Raw genomic sequence first — 14,756 nt, 5'->3', positions numbered from 1 at the left:
GGCAAGACAATGAGAGGGGCTATGGAGTATGATAAATCTGTTAGATACACCAGATTGCTAAAAAAACACTTGAACAGAATAGTGGCACGCTAAGAAGAAATTAAAGGAAAAAGGACTGAGTATTAACATCCATGTTGTATTTTCAGGTTAAAAAAATGGCAAGGAAGATTAATTATACTCTTTGTGAACTCACATCTCAGGGCGATTGCACAAATTAACTCTGTGGTTATTGTGGATTTTGTTTATAATAGTACACCTAACAAAGAAATTGTTTTGTACCCTGAGTCCCAAAAAACCTACAAACCTACAAACCATTGTGGTGAAGAACTCCTGCATTTCCCAGAGAATGTGTGAAGCTGTCTTCCAGCTTGTTTCCCTCCCCAGTTCACGTTGGAGACCAGTAGCATTGAAAAGTCTTTGGCCATTCAAGATGGCATGGCCCTTGAACACCCTGCCATACTACAGCCAGAAGGATCAAGGAGTCACCAATAGGTCCTATGTCTCAAAGAGATGGGAAGGGGATTGGTAGGGAAGGAATGAAATGGAGAATAACGCAGCCATTTTAGCTGGTTGAACTATTGAGCGACAGGTTCTAATAGGTAACTTAACAGTAAAGCAGCTGAATTAGGGACAGAGAACCCTGATACGCATTTCATTTCCCTCGCAAAACAATAAAAATCCTTCTAACACTGGCTTTGAGGAAGAAAGAATGAGCTTGTCAATATCAAATTGCAGTTGCTTTTTCATTGCCATTCTGCACAGCAACTGAAGCAGGACAGTGAAGCAGCTGAATTAGATCTACATAAATTCACACCACCCAGCACTGCCATAGCCTATGGTTCTTTGTAACACAGATGGAGCTACCCTCATTCAGCGAACAAAGAGGCAACCACTTCAACACAGGCCTCCTTAATATTAAGGGTCTTTTTTTTTTACTTAGGAAATACATAGATATTTAAGTACTATGCAAAACAGTGGATAAAATGGCTATAATGGGAACCTTCAAAAGCTTTCCACTAACTCTGCAGCAACTGACCACACAGCCTGCCCCTCCCTTCCTGAGGAAAGTGCTCACTAACTAATGGCAGCTCCTCTAAAATTTAAGATTCTACTATCAAGAGAACCATGCTTACCCATGTAGAAAATACAGGCTTGATTTTTTTCTGTATTTTAGGATTGCGTAGATAAAAATGCAAAATGGAATGCGAAAGAGCAGGTAAGTTAAATGCTACCGTGCTCCAACAGTCTCTTCCCATACAAAAGACGTTCCTTATATATTTTGGTTCTATAAACTTTTAACATTTCATATCCTGTCCTTTAAAAGGATAAGCCTGGATAGTTAAATACTTCAAACAAATTCTCATGCTTCACAAGGCAGCATTTGAGGTATTTTATTGATATAGCAATCTTATTTCAAAATGGCATTATTACAAAATGTAAAAATCCAGCTAAACCAGAAACATTGAGATTTTTTTTCCTGGGCCTTTTGAGTCATTGATCTTACCCTCCAAATCTCACAAAATAATCTCAATCCCCATTATCAGCCTGAATACACAGGTGCAAGATGCGCCAGAATGGCCTGGTATAGATAAATACATCAAAGGCAAAAGCTGTAAAAGCTAAATGCATGCAACAGGTGCTACCAGGAAAAAACCCTCAGATAACCGCAAGTGAGATCTAAAGAGAATTGCAGGGGCAAGAGTTCTGTTTCAGTCATCTTTGTCCTTTGCTCCATGTTTAAGGATGCGTGTGAACTCAATGTAGTTGAAATTGCCCTTTTTATCAATTGGTGCCTCTCTGAACAGCTCATCTACTTCTTCATCTGTAAACCTGTCTCCCATTGTCGTCAGCAACTCTCTCAGGTAGTCTTCTTGAATGAAACCTAGAAATACAATGCATTAAATGCTGTTATTGAAAAATAAAGAGCAATATTTATTTAAATAGGCTTATGTGATACATTAGCTGGATTAAACAATATGAATTGTTTGGGGGGATCACATGATGAAGAAAAGGAAACACTGAATTAAGCTCCCTGATTCTGAAATCTGTTTGCATTAAATACAAATAAAGCCTCATGCTCCAGGACTACCAATCAAGTGTTCCTTCCAGCTGGGCTTAATCGCATGGTGGCTCTTGCCACTGAAACTGACAGAAGTGCATGGGTAATGAGTTTCTAGTAGTCCCCTCTGCGCCTGTTCCCTGCCTGAGCACTTCTCCATCATGAGTGTTTGGGGAAGCTTTTTAAGGAGTGTTTCAGCCTCCCAGTCCACTCCTGTCCCCTCCCCCAGGGCATTTCTTTAGAGAAACCAAGGCCCAGCCTAGTGGGTGACTAGCAGTCCCCAACAACCACTGACAGTTTCACAAACATTATTTTCTTGAAGCTACAGACAAGTAACAATGCCCTAAAAGTATAGTTATTGAGCCAATTCTCTATGTATTATGCTCAATTATTCCCCCCTCCAGTTTGTTTACAAGTTTTAAACATAATTATTTTCTTAGTGCAGGATTACAGCTGAACATCAAGACAAAAGGAATAACTGCTGAGGAATTATGCAAATGCACGGCTAACAATAAAGAAACTGAAACTGTTCAACATTTTCTATTTCTTGTCTCCACCATCACCCAAAAGGAAGACTGCAACCAAGTATATGAAGCATACTGAGACTGGGAAAGGTAGCTATGAAACAGCAAGAATCCTTAAGTGTAAGGATGTGTCACTGGTGACCAAGATCAAGATAATTCATGCCCCTGTTTTCCTTATGCACGGGTGTGTACATTGGACAATAAAGAAAGATGACAGAAAGGTCAATTCAGCTGAAATGAGATGTTGGGAGGAGTGTTGCAAATACCATGCATGTGTCACTGGTGATCAAGATGATTCATGCCACTGTATTTCCCATTACTATGCACAGATGTGTAAGTTGGACAGTAAAGAACACTGACAGAAAGGTTTCATTTGAAATGAGGTGTTGGGAGGAATGCTGCAAATACCATATATGACCAAAAAGATAAATCAGTGAGGTGAGAACTTAAGAAGAGTCCTGCTGGATCTGACAATGGTCCAACTAGTCCAGCATTCCGTCTCACACAATAGCCAACCAGTTCCTCTGGAGGGCCAGCACCAGGGCACAGAAGCTGAGATCTTCCCCTGATGTGGCCTCTTGGCTCTACGATTTAGAGGTTTAGTGACTCTGAATGTGGAGGTTCCCCTCAGTCACCCTGGCTAGTAGACAGACTTATTCTCCATTAATCTGCCTAATCCACTTTTTAAACTATTTATTCCTATGGCTATCACTACATCATCTAGCAGCAACTTCTACATTTTAATCCTTATCAATTGTTCCTCTTAATATTTGTGAGAGAGAGAGAGAGAGAGAGAGATCTGCAGCTGCCGGTGTCCCCTGGGTCCTTTTTTTGCTAGTAACTATATAAAGTATTAAGAGCCTCTTGTGGCGCAGAGTGGTAAGGCATCCGTCTGAAAGCTTTGCCCATGAGGCTGGGAGTTCGATCCCAGCAGCCGGCTCAAGGTTGACTCAGCCTTCCATCCTTCCGAGGTCGGTAAAATGAGTACCCAGCTTGCTGGGGGGTAAACGGTAATGACTGGGGAAGGCACTGGCAAACCACCCCGTATTGAGTCTGCCATGAAAACGCTAGAGGGCGTCACCCCAAGGGTCAGACATGACTCGGTGCTTGCACAGGGGATACCTTTACCTTTATATAAAGTATTACAGTATTTGCTGGCGTATAAGACTACTCCCCCCCCCCCGGAAAAGCATGCCTCCAAGTAGTGAGGTCGTCCTATGCACCGGGTGCACTTCAGTTGGGATAGACATAGCTGCCCATAGTAGCCCATAGTACTGTAATGTAATGTAACAAACTCTATATTTTGAGTGGAAATGTTGGGGAGTCGTGTTATAAGCCCAGTCGTCTTATACGCCGGCAAATACGGTATTTCTTTTTGTTAGTCCTGAACCTGCCCTCAAGTTCCAGTGTTTTGAGAGAGAGGGAAAGATTTATCTTTGTCAATTCTATCCACCCCATGCATAATTTTATAAACCTCTATCATGTCCCCCTTAGCCAAGTCCAAGACTCTCCAGCCTTTTCCTCACAGGACTGGTGTTCCAACCCCCTAATGAGCTTGTTTGCCTCTTCTGTACTTTTTCCAGCTCTGCAATGTCCTTTTTGAGACAGTGATCAGAACAGTACACAGTATTCCAAATGAGGCTGCACCATAGATCAGTACAAGGTCATTATAATGTCAGCTGTTTTATTCACAATTCTGTTGTCAATAAGTTGAATATGAGCCAACAGTGCAATATGGCTGCTAAGAAGGCTAATGGGGTATTAGGCTGCATGCTAGGAGTGTAGAACATAGAGCACTCCTGAGTCTAGAGAGTGGAAGTTATTAACACTAGAGACTGGAAGTTATTACCACTCTATTCTGCATGGGTTAGACCTTGTTTGGAATACTAGGTTTAACATTTGGTGTCACAGTTCAAGGATACTGATGTTGGAATATGTTCAGAGAAGGGTGACTAGGATGGTTGAGGGGTTGGAATCCATGCCTTATGAAGAGAGGTTGAGAGAGAGAGTTGGGTATGTGTAGCTTGGAGAATAGGAGGGTGAGGGTGATATGACAGCTATGTTTAACTACATAAAAGGTAGACATGTTGAAGAGAACCAACTTGTTTAATTTCAGATATAGAGAAAAAGACAAGGAGCAATGGATTCAAATTATGGAAAAGGAAGTTCCACTTAAATGTTAGAAAGCCTTCTGATGGTGAGGGCTCTTTGTGGATGGAATATACTGCCTCAAAGGGTGGTAGAGTCTCTTTCATTGGAAGTTTTTAGGAGATTGGATGAGCACCTGTCAAGACTGTGTTTTCTTTAAGTCCCCAAGAAGGTGGAGAGCTGGACTGGATGGCCCTTTATGGTCTCTTCCAACTCTGACTAATTCTGATACTTCTATTATGAGAAGAGTCACAAGAAAAGACAATAACACTAGGGAAAGTTACATGCGATGAATTGACTCAATCAAGGAAGCCATGGATAAGTTTGCAAGACCTAAGCAAGGCTGTTGACAATACCATGTTTTTGGTAATTGATTCTTACGGTTGCTGTAGGGAACCTGACAGCACTCAATACATACATTTTCCCACCCTGGAGCAACTTTTCTGTCCAAGAGTTCTACATGCAACCTGTGAATTCTGCAAATCTGACCTTTTGCAAGCATTAAGGCTGTGTAATTTTCTCTTTCTTGTTTGCCCCAATAATTAAGTGACACATATCCTTGCCTATTTATGGCTACTATTTGTGTGAATTTTCAGTAAAAGTCTTCTCTACTCAGAACCCTGAACCATAAAAATCTGTTTCAAATTCCTAACTGTAATCCATGTTGCATATTAATCATAACAATTCAAGAAAATGCATAAGATTAAAAGGAAAGCACTATGTTACAGATTTTTACCTGTTGCTTCTTCATCAAAGCAAGCAAATGCGTTTCTGATTACATCTTCTGGATCAGTGCCATTTAGTTTCTCCCCAAACATTGTCAGAAACATGGTGAAGTTTATTGGTCCTGGGGCCTCATTCATCATGGCATCTAGGTATTCGTCTGTTGGATTCTTTCCTGCAATCAGGTATTCAAATGTTTAAATTATCATCAGATAATATATAATATGACATGTTACACAAACAGCTTGTTGAAATATGTGATATTTGTAAAAGTGTTACACTTGTAACACTTTGTAACACTTGTAAAAGTGTTAAGCTTAATAAAAACTTCTGGCACTTAAATCATTAGAAAAACTCATGCAAAGCAAGTGATATCCCACCCCATCCTTTTAGTAGCTAACAGGAAGCTAGCATAACTATATATATAAGATAAAAAATTATTACCCAGTGAAGCAAGCATATCATGCAGGTCTTCTTTGTCAATGAAGCCATCTCTGTTTTGATCAATCATGTTGAATGCTTCTTTGAATTCTTGAATCTGTGACTGATCAAACATAGCAAACACATTGGACGTTGCCCTCTGGGGGCGCTTCTTTGTGGTCTTGGTCTTTGCTCTTTTGCTCGACATATTGGCTGTTGGATTCTAAGGAAAAAAGAAAATAGTCACTGGTTTCTATAGCCCAGACCAAAAAAAGATATGGCATACCAGGAGACATACTTGGGTCCACAAAGCTGTGTAAAATATCCTAATAAATGACAGTAACATTTTAAATGTACTGGCTTACTATTTTAAGACTGGAAAAGTGCAGTTAAATAATTAAGCAAGATAAATAGTACTTACACTTAAAAAAACTTTTGATTTGTTAAACTATTAATGTGATCTAACAGTTATGATATTTTGTTCTTAGTTCTTTATAAAGAAAGGGTGGAACTTATAAATGTAAAAAAAGAAAAAATCACTACATGGAGCTAACAAAATGGAGATTTTCAGACATACTAGATGGCTGAGACTTTGTCAAGATACTCTCAAAATTGGACTTAATTTCCATGTTTTATGGGGCAAGAAACTTAATTTCTTACAAGTAGTCATTCTGACAATTTCTGGAAAAGCTTGGTAATCACAATTTAGTCACACAGCTGAGCTCCTATAAAGTTCTGACTTCACAATATGCCTGCTTCCCCTGTGTACATACCTGATGTTTTCTCACCTATTAAATTATTTTTGGTAAAAGAGAAAAGGCAAAGAAGCCAATCTTTTAACCAAAGATTTTTACATCCCAGGTCTTCAAATAAATTCATAACTAAGTGTACATAGTATCTGCAATACCACCTCAAGTTACCAATCAGTATTAAAGCTTCCTAAAGGGAGAGAGAAACCCTTTTTCTGCAACCCATCATGACATCAGGCTAATTTTGGGATACATGATCATTCACAGTTAAGCAGACCGTAGATAGTTATAAATAACAGCAACTGGGAGAGAGAGATAGTTAAGCACAACCCCAACAAGGCCTAATTCACACTTAGACAGTTATTGGGGGGAGGGGGTTTACAAGGATTGCTGTAGAATGGCCTTAGAACAGCATTTTGATTGTTATGGAAGCAACCACAACTATCTTCCCGGCCTTCAAGCCTTAGCCTTTCAGTAAAAGGCAAAAAGAGAGAGAGGAAAGCATCCTTTTCAGGGGTATCCTTTTCAGCCTTTGAGGGAGGACTTACTGGGGTCCGTCCTGAAATCAACCACCAGCTGACTTGATACCACACATCTTTCATTACTCATCTAAGGCTGGCTGCTTGTTCAACAGCAATCACCCCACTAAACTCAGTGTGGTACAGGCAACAGAGCAAGGGTGGTCAAACTGCAGCCCTCCATATGTCCATGGACTACAATTCCTATGAGCCTCTGCCAGCAACTACTGGCAGGCTCATGGGAATTGTAGTCCATGGACATCTGGATGGCCACAGTTTGACTACCCCTGCATTAGAGTTTCAGACTAGGATCTCAGAGGTCAACATTTGAATCCCAACAATACTGTGGAAGCTCACTGGTAGACCAGTCACATATACTCAGCCTAAAATACTTCAAAGATAGGCTTGACAGGTCTTCCCTATAGTAGGTACCTCTTGGGGATTTCTCCCAGACCTGCCAACACTTCAGAGATTGGTGGAAGAGAAAAAATGGAGGGCACAATGGCCAACTGAAACATCATCATGATGGTGCCAGGGGGTTGCCAACTATAACCATCACAGGATTATTGTAAAGATAAAATGGAGGACAGGAGAATAATGTAAGCTGCTTAGAGTCCCCATTATGAAGAAATGCAGGGTATAAATAGAGGAATTAAATATTAAATATAGCTGAAGACTGGGAAGGTATTAGATGAGTAGAAGAGAGGTAACCAAGAAAAGTGAGGATATTGGGGCTCTCTAGGTAAGGGAAAGAAGATATAGTATAGGGAAGGGAAAAAAAGGCAAAAAAGAGGTGTGCCCCCCCTCCCCACAAATCCTTGCAGGTTCTCCACCACACCAATGAACCATAGCTTTTCTGAAGACAGATTGCCAGCGGAGAAGGAAATGCTGAAAACAAGAGAGTGGATAAAGGTAGGTTGACTGGTGAATGGGAAGGAGGCAAGGAAGCAGGGAAAGTGGGGAGGCTATGAAGCCTTTCATGGAAGGCAAAAATAGTGAAGGAAGGGAAAATTAGACTTCCTTAGCAAATACTTGAGGACCACAGCTTGATTGGTAATATTTTTTTTAATTCAGAGATCACAGAAAGTGGTGTGATGATGGGCAGTATTAATAATTTATAATAGAATAAGATTCCCAATACCTGTAAACCAAACAGAACAAGCCAAGTTCTCTATAGTATCACAGCCAATATCAGAGATTTATTATTAATTATTACAAGTAATCACTGCATATAAGCTACATTATATGGTTTACATTGTGAGGGTCACATCTTTGATAGTGCTATCTCTAGTAAAATAAAAAGTTTTGTAAATATAGAACAGAAATTACAATTAGAGAAGCTGTTTTCCTTATTTCCTCCATGATTGAACCGTAGTTCCATTCCAAAGAATAATTTTACTAAATGAAGATGACATTCTAAGACAACCGAATGAACACAGTTCCTGCTAACAGCTAAACATAAAACAATAATTAAACTAATTTATTTTCTTTGGCCCTCAAAAAACCCATATTCTACAACTCAAGCCTAGTAAAATTCAATATGTACATGAAAGCAGCAGTAGGTATTCAGATCAAATACTGCAGATAATTTAAATTATTTACAACTACAGAACCATATACTGATCTGATAACATGAATTCTCACAATACCCTAAAATCCAACAACAAATAAAATGACTTTTGTACTTATGGCTATTTTCTATCCGTTGTGAGAAAACATTTCCACATAGCTATGCTTTTAAGTACCTAAGTCCAAAGCCACATTTCTCAGCACTGGAAAACCACATTATTAAAATGAGGGTTCCCTCCCAACCATGCAATATTCCACAATTGTACAGAAATGCTCACATAAACTCTGGATTTCCTTCCAAAATAAAAAAAACATAAATTTTGTAACAGAAAAACCTTACCATATCACAAAGTAAAACTGCTGCTCTATAGTTTACTAAGCTTCCAAATGGCAGCCGATGATGTTGCACATGAGTTATATTGTAGAGGAGATCTACAAATAGTAACTCTGATTTCATCCACTGATTAAGGTCAGAATTTTAAACTTATGCTCCATATACAACATTGCTCTGACACATAAGAACACAAATTCCTGTCATGAACTAAAAATAAGCTCAAGTAGAAGTCACCCGACAAACATTCATTGCCCCTTCACAAGCAAAACAATCTCACAAGTTTACTCTGTAGATGGAAGATCCCATATTGAAATATCTTTAATTCCATCTCAGGTTTTAACAGTTGCTCTACCAACCACAAAAACTGAGGAAGGTAGATTGAACCGATTTAGGACCAGTTCATAAGATGCTTTATCTATACAGGTGTCACTTCCATGTAGCAAAAACAACATATACAGTCATGTAACACATACTTTTTTGCTTACCACATGTAACATTAAAAGCACCTATGGGAATTGTGGGAGGAAGGCAAGACATACTGAAAATAGAAAGGTTCTCCATCAATGAGTCTATGTCTGCAGTGGGTTTCATCGCAGTACCCAATGGTTGCCTTCAGGATTGATTCCCTAAGTGAACTAAGAGGCAGAGTTTTGAAACTACTATGCATAAAATATGAGGTATTTTGACCCCCCCCCCCAAAAAAAATAAATTGGGAAAAATAAAAATCAGTTTGACTTCAGAACTTTATCACATATCACCAAAGCATAGTCTGCAAATAAAAAGTTTCCTGATTTATCTGGTGACCAAAAATAACTTTAATGTTATGATCAGCTATTCAATTAAAATGCAAACTGAGGAACCTAGTCACAGAATTTGTCCATCCATTTGCATGTTTCCTTTCCACGTATGATACAGTGAAGAATCTTCTATCCCCTTAAAATGTACAATTACAAGCAGTTCAAGTTGTATGATTAATGGTAACAATATAATTAAAATTCACTGAAATGTTTTAATACTCAAGATGTAATTGCTGTAACTTGGCAGCAAATGTACAAAAAGGATTTTTTGTGTAGCAATTCTTTGGATGTTCACTAGATACCCCAAAGAACTATTTCAATGAACTCTAAAGAAAGGGCCAACTGACCGTAAGCTACATTTTACTGCCTTTGGAAAGCCAATTTACTCTGCTACATCCTATCTTCTTCTACTGGACTTTCAAAAATATTTATAGCATGTTAAGCTCCTTTGGTGATCAGGCAAAAAAGTGTCACAAAAGACTTCTATGAAGTTATTCATGGCTTGAGACCAACATATCAGAAAATAGTCTCCTCTGCTCTGACAGCTTTACTCATCTGAGCAGGTCCTTCTGAAGTCGCTGCCATGAAAACAGGTAAGATCAGTAGCTCTCTCTGAGCAGTTTCTGCAGTGACTCTCTGGTGAAATAATCTACCTGACAAAGATTTTTAATGTCGAACTATGCCAGAAAGAACTATGCCAAACGGTAATGACTGGGGAAGGCACTGGCAAACCACCCCGTATTGAGTCTGCCAAGAAAACGCTAGAGGGCGTCACCCCAAGGGTCAGACATGACTCGGTGCTTGCACAGGGGATACCTTTACCTTTACCTTATGCCAGACTAGAAATGAAGCAATGCTTTTTAAAGCAATTATTTAGCAAAAGCTCTCTTTTTTAGCTTGAAATTTTAAAAGGAAATTCCCTAAAGTGAAACAGTACCATCCTCAGAGCCCTTAGGTCTGTTCATTTACACCAATGGGTTTAAGTGAATTTGAATCAGTGGCACAGCTTCCTTGAAGTGATGCAGAAGGCAGATGAAGGGATAAGGCAAGCAACTGTTCAAGTAGTTTAATAAAGAGAACGATGCTTGAAAGAGCTGTCGCAGACCAATTGTCAGTTTCAGTCTTAGACCAATCTCATTCAAGTTTCCGGCCTGGCCGTGAGGTAGAAACAGTGCTAGTCGCCCTGACAAATTACCTCCATCACCAGTTGGACTGGGGTGGGTCGACACTCCTAGTGCTATTAGGTCTCTCAGTAGCGTTTGATACAACTGACCAAGAGGTTCTAGTTCACTGCTTCGCTGATGCCGGTATTTGGGGGACCGCCCTTCAATGGCTCATCTCCTTTCTCTGGAATCACAGACAGAGGGTAGCAATAGGAGAGTTCATCAAGCTGTCATCAGCTTGCATGTGGAGTCCCTCAGGGAGCAGTTCTCTCTCCAATCCTATTCAACATCTCTGTGCACCCTCTTGCTCAACTGGTGCGGAAGTCTGGTCTGGGCTGTCACCTATATATGTCACCTATATGCTGATGACACCCAGCTCTTCCTCCTGATGGATCCTGCCAGAATGAGCTCCCAGACAGAACTTGAACAATTCCACAGGGTCTGTAAAAGGGAGCTCTTCTGCCAGGAATCAGGTTGAGGTCGACCTGAATCAATCACCTTCCATTGGCCCCCAAGCCTTCCTCCAATGAAAACCATCACCAATTTGTCCAACTCACAGGGCTGTCAGTATACTGTAGTTAAATTACTGTTCTCCACTGTTCTACAGTCCCACTGGTCCAACATTCTATTGTCATCACTGCATTGTTACTGTTTATAACCAGTAATTTATCTGTACTAGGGTTGAGCAGCAAGCACCGATGCCCGAGGCGACCAATGGATGGGAGGGGTGGTGGTGGTATGCGAGCCTGTGCCACCCCTCCCCTCCACGCTGCTGGCCACATCGGGTGTTGGTGTTCGCCGAAGTGGCCGAGCGTGCCAAAGGGCTCAACCCTACGTGTTCCCTGTTCGCTAAGTTCTATGTAAACCGCCTGTAGCGGGTTGCGCACCCCGTCCCTTCACCCCACCACTTTGGACTGTTTTGTTTTTGGTAATAGGAGAAAACTTCCAGGCGTATTGGCTTCAATTAAGTTTATTTGTCACCAGCCATTAACCTTTCTCCCTCCTCCTTTTCCTCTCCTGTCTCTAACTGCCCTTTTCCCAAAGTTCCGCCCTCTTTTCCTCCCTTCCTGGTCCCCCCCCCCTTCTCTCTGGTTCTCAGACATTCCAGCTTCTTGCCTGCCACTCTTTCCTCTCTCGCAGTCGTCCCACAGCTTCTCTCCAAGGACTCACACGCTGTCTTCACTCATGCAACTGAGTGGGGAGGCATGCATTTTCCTTCCCCTCCCCTCTCACTCTCTAGAGTGGCCCCGGTTTCTTTCTTAAGTCCGGGGACGTCCCTATTTCTTCTGTATTCTATGTCATCCCCAGTCTCTATTGTTGCATTTGAAGTTGCACCCACCATTTTAGAGACCACTTCTCCATGGTTCACACCAGCGTGGCTCTGTCCCTCGTTCGGTTTTCCAGCCATTTCTCCTGCAGGCACCCACATCCCTGGACACCGCCCTGAGCCTCAAGGGAGGGCAGTATATAAACAAACAAACTTTACAAACTGCTGCAAAAGGCCTCAACAGAAATACTTCAAGGTTCCAAAGACTAGGTTTAGAGAGCATCTGCAATCCTATATCCTCATGTAATATCCAAAAAATGTTAGCAGGCATCTTATATGACTTTCCCAGGTTTACGTACCAATCTTTTGAGAAACAGAGTCAAATACACACAAGATGCCTATTATTATGAATTTCAGTAAATCTGTTAGCTTACATTTATATCTAGTTTAGCTATTTAAATCAGGTCAGTTTATACTTCAGGAACTATTTCATGGAGCATGCCTGGTAATGAATATTGCAACTGGAATCTCACCACAGTGAAACATCTCTTTTGACATGGTTACTCTCAGAATTCATGACAAGATGTTCTGTGAGAACTGAAACATTTTAAATGTGCAGGCTTCAAGAGCAAACTTGCAGTTTTCCAGTCCCACTGTCTGCAATCTGTGTGCATGATGACCAACTTATTCATATAGTCTCTCTTTTTATGCTAACATTTCTGCAGTAGTTTCAGCTCCACCTTCCATGAATAACTACATCTACAGCCCTTGAGCAAATCCTACACAGCAGCTCACGGTATTTGATAGTTGGAGGCTAGAAGTCAAACCTCTAGCCAGTTTTTAGCTGGTGAATCACCCAGAAGACCTGTAGATCAGTGGTTCTCAACATGGGGGTAAGGGACCCCTTTGGGGGTTGAATGACCCTTTCACAGTGGTGAGCAGCTTGGCCAGGGGGGCGCCATCCACCCAACAGCCTTGCAGGTAGATCGAAATAGAGCATTTATCTGTCTGGAGCAGTAGAAAAGAGTGAGATCGGCATGGTGGGACAAGAGGCAGAACTGAACTGAGAAACCCTGGAAAAAAACCCAATTTATACACAATCATCATGAACAATGGGTCTTCACGCCATTGGTCAGTTTCAGTATAATTTCTGTGAAAGAATACCTGCATATTTTTATGGTTGGGGGTTACCACAACATGAGGAACTGTATTAAAGGGTCATGGCATTAGGAAGGTTGAGAACCACTGCTGTAGAGGACTTGTAAAGCAAGGATATAGGATTGCAGATGCCCTCTAACCCTAGTCTTTGGAACTTTTTGGATGAAAAGTGTGCTGTCCAAGCGCATCTGAATATTTTAAAAATTATATTTATATATCCCCTCCCCTGTGGCTCAGGGCAGTTTACACAGAACATAAGGATAGCACAGTGTAACTGTGTCAATGAACAACCACAATAACATACAACAAGGGTTTCCTAACCTTCCATAACGGGTGTTAACATTACACATATAATTGTGACCCCAAAGGTTGGTCGGTTCAGGATTCAGGTCAGGGGTTCTGGGGGGTCCAGTAGACGGTGTGGGTTACCAAAGGTCCTGTCACTTCTCCCCGAGCAATTCTCCTCTAGCAACCCCCACCCAATCTGGCACGGAGCTACCAAGGCGGAGCTCTCAGGAGGGGAAGGGAAGGGAATTAACCCGAAGCGTTTAAGGCACATCCGGGCAGCGCTTCGAACTCTGGCGCGGAAGCGGAGGCCGGCGGTGCGCAGCGCCTGGGCCGACAGCCCCGTCCGTCGTCTTTGGCTTCGGCTGACCTCCGGGCCTGACACGACAAGGCCTGGGCGGATCCGCCCCGAGCGGCGCCCTGCAGCCGTTTCCCGAAGCCCATTTTGGGGCGCCCCTCTCCTCCTCCTCCCCCCCCCCCTAAATTCGCCTCCGCCTCCGCCTCGTAGGAGGCCGCCCTTCTCCGCCAGGGAGGCGCCGAGCGCATCAGCGAGCGACCCCGCTCAAGAGCGGCAGGCAGAGGACGCCCCTCCTCAGTCAGTCGCCGCCACAGCCCCGCCCGGGCTGGGCGCGATTCCGCCGGGGAAAGGCAACGCCGAGGCCCCCGCCCCACCCGATCCGCTGGGCGGGCGACAGGGGCGCGGAGGGAGCCCCAGCCGGGCTTCTCTCGGAGGAAAGGCGGCGGCGGCGGCGCCAGAGCCACCCTCCTCCCCCCCCCCCCGCGGGGCGCCTTCTCTCACCTGAGCGGCCACGGGAGAAAAGCAGCTGCGAGAGGACGCCCACCGGAGCCAGCAGCAGGAACGCCAAGGGCTCGGAGAGGCGCGACACTTCCGGAGAGCGCAACAGCGGCACGCACGACCGGCGAAGTCGCGCAGGGCCGGGGGGAGGCACGGAGGAGCCTGCGGCTTCTGCGGGGGGAACAGGCGTCCGGGGCGCAGGAGGCGGGTAAGGGGCCCGGCCGCACCGCGCACTCCCTGTCCCCC

At 42.8% G+C, this 14,756-nt stretch overlaps 1 protein-coding gene and 1 long non-coding RNA gene across 7 annotated transcripts in view; one reads left to right on the top strand and one right to left on the bottom strand.

Moving 5' to 3' along the window:
• LOC143844892 (uncharacterized) overlaps nt 1–5,394 on the top strand; it is a 22,506-nt gene extending 17,112 nt beyond the window's left edge. For 3 of the 6 annotated variants that reach the window (XR_013234176.1, XR_013234174.1, XR_013234178.1), the window contains exons 4-5: nt 1,175–1,216; nt 2,500–2,820. This is a non-coding gene — a long non-coding RNA (uncharacterized LOC143844892). Of the gene's footprint in view, nt 1–1,174; nt 1,217–2,499; nt 2,821–4,699 lie in introns of those variants that run through there. The other 3 variants (XR_013234177.1, XR_013234175.1, XR_013234179.1) reach the window with 3 other exon arrangements.
• MYL12B (myosin light chain 12B) lies at nt 1,377–14,756 on the bottom strand. Its single transcript, XM_077352676.1, has 4 exons — nt 14,514–14,756; nt 5,899–6,097; nt 5,468–5,629; nt 1,377–1,882 (listed from the first exon to the last, which is right to left on the bottom strand). The coding sequence occupies exons 2-4, from the start codon at nt 6,080–6,082 to the stop codon at nt 1,710–1,712; spliced, it is 519 nt and encodes a 172-aa protein (XP_077208791.1). The 5' UTR covers nt 6,083–6,097; nt 14,514–14,756; the 3' UTR covers nt 1,377–1,709.

This window comes from Paroedura picta, chromosome 9 (genome assembly GCF_049243985.1).
Source record: "Paroedura picta isolate Pp20150507F chromosome 9, Ppicta_v3.0, whole genome shotgun sequence".
Classification (NCBI taxonomy): domain Eukaryota; kingdom Metazoa; phylum Chordata; class Lepidosauria; order Squamata; family Gekkonidae; genus Paroedura; species Paroedura picta.
This window is presented reverse-complemented; position numbering and strand designations above follow the sequence as displayed.